This window comes from Mus pahari, chromosome 5, assembly GCF_900095145.1.
Source record: "Mus pahari chromosome 5, PAHARI_EIJ_v1.1, whole genome shotgun sequence".
In the NCBI taxonomy this organism is placed as follows: Eukaryota; Metazoa; Chordata; class Mammalia; order Rodentia; family Muridae; genus Mus; species Mus pahari.
The window spans coordinates 143,813,044-143,821,798 of record NC_034594.1 but is presented as its reverse complement, the minus strand read 5'-3'; the positions used below and the strand labels follow the sequence as shown (position 1 = coordinate 143,821,798).

Here is an 8,755-nt window from a genome sequence, read left to right as displayed (position 1 = left end):
TGGCTGTCCTGGAACTCACTTTGTAGACCAGGCTTGCCTTGAACTCAGAAATCTGCCTGCCTCTGCCTCCCAAGTGCTGGGATTAAAGGTGTGCCTCACCTGGCTTCTGACCCCTTTTAAAAGCAGCTTTTCAGCAGGACCTCTCCTGCTGTGCTTGACTCCTGGCTAAGTGTGAGGGGCAACTTTAATCAGCCTAACAGGTACAAACTGAGACTGAATCAAGAGATGGAGAGCTAGGAGATAAAATTTTAACTATTTTTTCTTTTCAATATGAAACATACAACAACAGTCATGCAGACAACGAAACAAAACAGACACAAATTGACACATGGACAGATTGGGGCACCAAACCCAGACAATACGGAAAGGGTAGGGAACTTGATGCAACCAGAACTAAGGATGTCTCCTGTAGGTGTCAGAGAGAAAGCAGGACGATTTTCTACTGTCCCTGGGAGAAAAATCCATTTTCCTTCTCTCTTGATCTCTCTCTCTCATGTCATTTGTATATCTAGCATCTCCCTTGTTTTGTTTGTATGTTACTCTTTATTTTATTTTACTTTAATATTTTAAGCTCTACTCCTCCTGCCTGATGCAGTTCTTGACTGAACAAATGCCTGTTTAGAATTTTCCAGTCCCATTTTCCACTGTCAACCCCTAGCTGATATCAGCGCTCAGCCAACGCTGACTCAGTCTAGCCTGTATCCTTTTTGCACCCTTGCGATCAACAGCCTTCAAAAGATGACATTTGTAGTGCTAACATTAATGCTGTATATTGCTTAACATGCCGCGATACATCTTCTTCTGTTTTCTGTGGAGCCCCACCACGACAGTGTAACCCTAGTCTTTTCTGCTTTCAGGCCACTCCTCAGGTGCCACCTGCGGCCACGGGTTCCTGGGTTCCTGAGAGTAAAGATGGGGTTTTGGATGGGAAAGGCAGCAAGAGAAATAACGAGCCAAGACAAGGATTTCTGATCAAGGCCAATGTTTTCTTAAGAGTTAGAGCTTATGGCCGGGCATGGTGGCACACGCCTTTAATCCCAGCACTGGGGAGGCAGAGGCAGGCAGATTTCTGAGTTTGAGGCCAGCCTGGTCTACAGAGTGAGTTCCAGGACAGCCAGGGCTACACAGAGAAACCCTGTCTCAAAAAAAAAAAAAAAAAAGTTCGAGCTTATAAAGGGGGGAACCCATCCCCCACCATGCCAGGATCTCCTTGTTTTGGCAGGATCACTGCTTTGTCAGCCTCCTGTCAGGAGAACAGGCTCAGCCTCTCAGCAGGTAGTGGCATCTTGGAGGAAAGCTGCAGATGTGGCAGGACAATGGACTTTACCTAGGTTGGAAGACTCCACCCTAGGTGGGCTAGCAAGTGTGGCAGCAAGCCAGGTCTAAGCAGCCTGCTCAAGGCTGGGGAAGGGCACATTTTCTATGCCTCCCTTATTCCTGAATAATGACCAGAGACCTTTATATTTATATATATGATTCTTGCACTGTAGTTGGGCAGATACTCATCTATTCTAACTTGACTATGCTGGCTACCTTCCAGCCATCTGCCCCTTCTCCTTCTGGCCCTAGCTGTTCTGCTCTATCTGTGTCCTCATGGCAACTCTCTCCACCTGGTACCCTTTCACTGGGACTGGAAGTTCTGCTTAACTCTCTGGCCCAGCTATAGGCTGATCAGCTATTCATTAACCAATCAGAGAAGATAAAGAACAATTTTCACACAACATCAAGATGGGAGATGCTTCAGTAATAATGACCATGCCAAAATCCAGACTGCAACCAGCTCTCCGAGGTAAGGAAATCAGCATCTGAATACACAGTAAAGCCATTCCCCAGCACCATGTGTGCCTAGTGTCCTTGAAGTCCAAAAGAGGGTATCCTACCTAGCCTCTGGAATTGAAACTATGGAAGTTGGAAGATGGCGGCTTATAATATAAAAGCTTATACTAAGGTGCAGGAAGTGCTTTTGGTTCAGGTCAAGTTATGGATAACTATACAAAACTGACTTCAATTGTGATTTGTTTCAAAGGGCAGAGAACATAACAGAATATGTAATCAATCTTGCATTAGAAAATTTCCTAGTCACAACAAACATATGAGAAAGTTTCCTCATAATTATTGCAGGCTAGCCAGGTAACTGTTACCTGGGTCCTAATACCACCACTGCCTGACAAGTAATAACTTGAGGCTTTTGTTGTTGTTAATAGTTATTTATTGGGGCTAGAGAGAGATGGCTCAGTGGTTAAGAGCACTGGTAGCTTGCTCTTCCAGAGGTCCTGAGTTCAATTCCCAGCAACCACATTGTGGCTCACAACCATCTAGAATGAGATCTGATGCCCTCAACAGTGTACTCATAAATGCAATAAATAACTAAAAAGGAGTTATTTATTACCGGGCAGTGGTGGCACACACCTTTAATCCCAGCACTTGGGAGGCAGAGGCAGGCAGATTTCTGAGTTTGAGGCCAGCCTGGACTACAGAGTGAGTTCCAGGACAACCAGGGCTACACAGACAAATAAAGAGTTATTTATTTTATATATGTGAATACACTGTTTCGGTCTTCAGAAACACCAGAAGAGGGCATCAGATCCCATTACAGGTGGTTATGAGCCACAGTGTGGTTTCTGGGAATTGAACTCAGGACCTCTCATGCTCTTAACCGCTGAACCATCTCTCCAGGCCAAGAAATAAGTTTTTTAATAAGAGGTAAAAAAATGATAGCAGTACATGTACAGATCCAGCAGAAATGTCAGGAAAAGTTATTCCTTTACAGATGCACATAACAAAATTAAAATAATTATGTCAGCTACACAGAGAAACCCTGTCTCGAAAAACCAAAAAAAAAAAAAATAATAATTATTATTATTATGTCAGGGTAATTGTAAAACCTCATTTCAAACCATTGTTCCCTGACCACATCACTGTGACTGCAAACACACACACACATTAATTAAAATAAACAGAGCCGGGCATGGTGGCACATGCCTTTAATCCCAGCACTTGGGAGGCAGAGGCAGGCGGATTTCTGAGTTCAAGGCCAGCCTGGTCTACAAAGTGAGTCCCAGGACAGCCAGGGCTATACAGAGAAACCCTGTCTCAATAAATAAATAAATAAACACACAAAAATAAAAGAAAGAAATTTTATTTACCTTAGGAGATCTCTAGTGAATCTAGTGAAGCATTACAAAGATTAGCTACATCTAATATCTTTAAAAGAGCTGTATAGCATGCTAGTAAGATCCAAAACCTCTAGGCTTGGTGGTTTGCCTGAAATGCCAGTACTTGGGACATGGAGACCTGGGAGTCAGGAATTCAGATACATGAGACCAGTTTCAAAAACCAAAGCAACATTGAGAATGAAAGGGAGAGACTAAGAACATACGATCAAACAACATAGGAGAGAGAGAATAAGAACACTCCTTTAGCCAAGCAGGGTACAGAACATCTTTAACCCCAGCACTCCAATTGCAAGGGACCTTTGGATCCTGTGAGTTCAAGGGCAGTCTGGTCTACACAGAGAATTCTAGGACATCCAGGAGTACACAGACCTTGTCTCAAAAACAAAACAAATAATCTACCAAACAACACAGGGAAATCATCTGGAATGGAAAAACCCAACATCATTTATTTGGAGCTCAGCCTGTGATGACAGACATTCACCATCAGATCTGGTTTATGTAATAATGAAGATCCAACTCCAGCTTTGTGCACTCTAGGCAAACATTGTAACACTACATTACATCCTCAGCCCTTAAAACTATATTTGAGGGCTGGAGAGATGGCTCAATGGTTAAGAGCATTGACTGATCTTCTAGGGGTCCCGAGTTCAATTCCCAGTACCCACATGGTGGCTCACAACCATCTGTAATGGGATCCTATGCCCTCCTCTGGTATGTCTGAAGATAGCTACAGTGTACTCATATACACAAAATGAATAAATAAATCTAAAAACCAAAGCAAACAAACAAAACCTACATTCGAGTGTCTGTTTCTTCACCTAAGGACTGGAGATTCAGCCCGACATTTAAGCGCACTTGCTACTCTTACAGAGAACCAGTCTTCAGTTCTCAGGACCCACATGGAAGTCGTGTCTGTACCTCTGGTTCCAGGGCATCTGTTGCCCTTTACATGCCTCCTGGCACTGCATGCACATGATACCTTACATGCATGCTGGTAAAACGCTCACATAAAACACAAATATTTAATTTTTTTTTTTTTTTTTTTTTTTTTTTTTTTTTTTTTTTTGTGTAGCCCTTTTTTTCCTGGTTTCAAGACAGGGTCTCACTTTGTAGACCAGGCTGCCCTCAAACTCAGAAATCCACCTGCCTCTGCCTCCCGAGTGCTGGGATTAAAGGCGTGTGCCACCATGCCCGGCAAATATTTAAATTTAAGTTGAAGGGGCACACATGCCACAGCATAGGTATGTAGGTCAGAGGACAGCTTGTCTTGTTTGTCGTTTTTCTTTCTCTTTCTTTCTTTCTTTCTTTCTTTCTTTCTTTCTTTCTTTCTTTCTTTCTTTCTTTCTTTTTTGAGACAGGGTTTCTCTGTATAGTCCTGGCTGTCCTGGAACTCACTTTGTAGACCAGGCTGGCCTCGAACTCAGAAATCTACCTGCCTCTGCCTCCCGAGTGCTGGGATTAAACCTCTGACTCCTGAGTGCTGGAATTAAAGATGTGTGACACCACCATCTTGGAATTTGTTCTCTTTGAAACAGGATTTCCTTGTCAATGTAGACTCAAACTCACCAAGGTTAACACTGGAGGCCTCTGCCTCCCAAATGCTGGAAAGTGTACAATCACAGCAGCTGCGGCATATGGGGTTTATTCATTTTAGATTGAGTTGCAGCAATCTTCTGACCTTGACCCCCAAGCTCTGGGATAACACATGTGGGCCACCAAGCTTACTAAGGTTTCTTGGTGTCAAATGAATTTAGAAATTACCCAACCAGCACTTGGGGAGACAGAGGTAGGCAGATCTGTGAGTCGCAGGCCAGCCTGATCTAATAAAGAAACAACAAAAAATTACCAGATGTCTTGTCATAGGCTTAGAATAGGCATTCAGTGACTTTCCTCTAGTCATTTGGGTGAATTCATCTAAGAAGAAATCATTTCTATATACTTAATATAAAGCACACAAAAGATATTCAGTAACTCTTTGGGGAAAAAAAGTTTTATCTTTAGGTTGGTTTTAAAACCTAAACAGATTAATTTTGGCATAAGCAATAGCTCCGGGCCATTTTGTATGTGTTAGAGGCAAGTCTGGGATATATAGGACCCAGTGTCCTTTAAAAAACAAATAAGCTTACATACTTTCTAATTCAGTTGTGTTATTCAGGGCAAGGATTGAAACTAAGGAAGTCACTCTGAAGCACAAACACGTAAATTGTGCATCTTAGGAGAAAGGACTTTGAAGACAGTCTAGAAAAACCTGAAATTCAAACAACTTTCCTGGTTTGGGAAGGTCTTGAGTTTTTCCCAAGATTGCTTCTGAGCATGAACGGAAGTAGCTCTCTGAGCAGGCTCCGGTGATTTAATGATAGGTGCCATATTCTGGACAGAGTAACCCGCCTCCATTCTGTTCTTCCGGACGCTCACAGCCGTGCGTCAATTTTATTTCCTTACAATAAATAAATAAATAAAAATGGAATGCATTCCGGGACCGCTTTAAAGCCATCCAACGCCTCATCTTCCCACAGTAAAGATGGCGACGCCGTGAGTAAGTGACAAGCAACTCCACTTCCGCAGTTTTCCTGCGCCCTGGTCCAAGATGGCGGACGAGGCCACCCGGCGGGTCGTGTCTGAGATCCCGGTGCTGAAGACTAACGCCGGACCCCGAGATCGGGAATTGTGGGTGCAGCGACTAAAGGAGGAATATCAGTCCCTGATCCGGGTCAGTCTCACTCCTGTGCTTGACCGCGTAGCAGAGGGGTGGCGGGTAACCAGGTGTCCCCGGGAAACGGCTCCGGGTGGAAGCCGCTTCCGGTTTTTAAGTTTAAACTCTAAATTCATATAAATGCGACTGTTTGGGGGGCTGGGGGTGTTACGGGTGGCCGGAGGGAGGATGCAGAAGAGATTCCGGTTAGGAGCACAGTATGGCTAGACCTTGAAGGAAAAAAAAAAAAACAGCAGTATTCCGGGAAGGTGACGTGTCTCTCTCGCACCAGGTGCTTGCTCTGCTGGCAGTGGTAGGGGGTCAAAGTACTTCTTAGCTTAGAGCCTGAAGAAGTGTCTGTGCTTCTCTGCTCTTCTTTCATTCTTCATGATGAAACGGATGGAATGAATGTCAGGACTGAAAACCTAAAGTGTTTAGAGGCAGAGAGAGATGGATGTTTTTAGTTATAAATTAGCTACCCTTTCAGCTAATTCCTCTTACGGGAAGAGAAAGATTGCCCTGCTTTTGATGCTTTCTATCTGCCTCAAAAAACCAGTAGATCACTTGCAGTATATATTGCGTCACTTGAGTAAATTGGCAGAGTGCTTGCGTAGCATGCAAGGTGTCCTTGGGTTCCATCTCTGGCACCTCATAAATTGATGTGGTCCATGTGTTCTCCGTACCCAGGATGTGGAGCCAGGATTGGAAGCTCAGGTCATTTTAGACTGCATAATGAATTCAAAGCCAGTCTGGACTATACCAGACCCTGCCTCAAAACATATTATTGTGTTACTAGTACCTAGTTAGGGTATATAAAACCGAATAAGAATGGCCCTACCGAGGTTGACAGAAACAGTATTAAACTGTGTTTATGTGGAGAGACAGAGACATAAGTAGGGTATTTTGAGAATATGGGGAGAGAGGAGTAAGGTGTAGCGAGAATTCTGGAGTTTTGGTTTCTTTAAAGCAGAAGCATAAGAATATGTTTTTGTTTGATCCCAGGTGTGGGGATGTGGCACTGGTTCAAAGCAGCTGACTATGGTTTGCCTTGTTCTCTAGCAGAGGCCTGGTTTTGCCAGCTGCAGATGGTTTCTGTGATTGCATGACAATTGGAGTTTTGGGAAATGTTCAGAAAGTATATAAATGCTAGAGCTCTGCTAGCATTTGGAGGTTGTTGGTCACTCGTGGGGTTGGCTGTGACTTGTTAGTAGTCTTGCTCAAAGAAGAAAGAACTTAGGTATGCCCCGCTTCTCACTCCTGTATTTTTCTTTCTTGCCTATCTAGTGATAGGGGATGAAGCTGGGGGAATAAAGGGTGGAGAAAACAAGAAACCATAAAGTAGCTAAAACGCCAGCTATGATAAGGCTTTTAGAAGTGGTAAAACTTGAATTAAAAGTATAAACACAGGGCCAGAGAGAGATGGCTCCGTTTGTAAAGCACCTTCCGTGAAGCCTAAACAGGCCTCACTTTGATCCATGAAACCCACAGTAGAGGACAACTGGCTCCTTCAGGTTGTCCTCTAATTACCACAGGCAACACCTTGGCGTAACACACACACACACACACACACACACACACACACACACACACACACACACACACACACTGGCATATAAAACCAAAGGTAGGAGCTAGAGAGATGGCTCAGCAGTTAAGAGCACTGACTGCCCCTGCAATGGAGAATGTCTGTGGTACTTTGTAGTGAGAACTCTAGAGTTAAAAACAAAACAAACAACAAAAACCCTAGAAATGTTATAAGAATGTACGTTTACTTTAATCCCAGGTGTGGGGCTATGGGGTGCTTCGGGCTGACAGCAGCTGGTCATGATTTGCCTCGAGCTGTAACAGAGGCATGGTTACGCCAGCTGCAGATAATTTCTGCAATTGTGTGACATTTGAAATTCTGGGAACTTTTCAGAGGGTACATAAATGTAAGGCCCTGAGAGATGGGGGTGGGGGGTTGTTGTTGAAGGAGTTTGGTTGCAGTTTGTTAGTAGCCATGATCCAAGAAGAAGCAAAAGGAAAGGAATCAGATTCAGGGATTTTCCTAACTCATCTTTCCCCTCTATCCTTGTCTCTCTCCTATCTAGTGTTAGGGGGTAACACTGAGGGGGTGTGGATAAAGGGTGAGAAAAAGAAGAACCCACTGTAGCAAAGGCCAGCTACAGTGAGTGGTTCATACCTGTTATCCCAGCACTCAGGAGGTGGAGGCAGGAGCATCATCATTCTTAGGGATATAAGGTAGGTTGAGGCCAGCCTGGACAGGAGAGCCTGAATCAGAGGAAGGGGGCGGGGGGCAGTACACAATCCTGTGGAAGTTCCGAGTTTCTGTTAGGTAGAGGTATAAATTGAAGCGTACAGTTGGATACTAGGATCTGAATTCTGACAAACGCTGGAGAGTCACCAGCTTGGGAGCTGCTGATGGAAGTTAGCACAGGGCCAGCCCTCCGGGAATAATGGAGGTAGAAAAATGGGCCTGGGGCGGAGGGCAGACACTATCAGTGGTGAGAGAACAACCTCACAAGTCTCCAGATATGTGGTGCTTGCGATTGTTGGGGGGGGGGGGTAGGCATTCTGTTACTTGCTCTGAGGAAGCCCCCGAGTTACTCCTTTAGCTTTTTCCTTTATTTTGCTTATCTTTAAAATTGTTAAAAATCAGGCTGGAGAGAGGATGGCTCAGAGGTTAAGAGCACTGACTGCTCTTCCAGAGGACCTGAGTTCAGTTCCCAGCAATCACATGGTGGCTCACAACCATCTGTAATGGGATCTGTTGCCCCCTTCTGGTGTGTCTGAAGACAGCTACAGTGTACTCATATAAAAATAAATATAATTGTTAAAAATCGTACTAAACAGGAAAGTAATCATCCTTTTTTTTTTTTTTTTTTTT

General features: G+C 44.0%; 1 protein-coding gene across 1 annotated transcript in view; it reads left to right on the top strand.

Annotated features, from left to right (window-relative positions):
• The first annotated feature begins 5,504 nt into the window (after positions 1–5,504).
• Ufc1 (ubiquitin-fold modifier conjugating enzyme 1) overlaps positions 5,505–8,755 on the top strand; it is a 5,222-nt gene continuing 1,971 nt past the window's right edge. The window contains exons 1-2 of the mRNA XM_021198362.2: positions 5,505–5,595; positions 5,693–5,886. Of these exons, the coding sequence (XP_021054021.1) occupies positions 5,764–5,886 (123 nt within the window). The 5' untranslated portion in view covers positions 5,505–5,595; positions 5,693–5,763. The remainder of the gene's footprint in view (positions 5,596–5,692; positions 5,887–8,755) is intronic.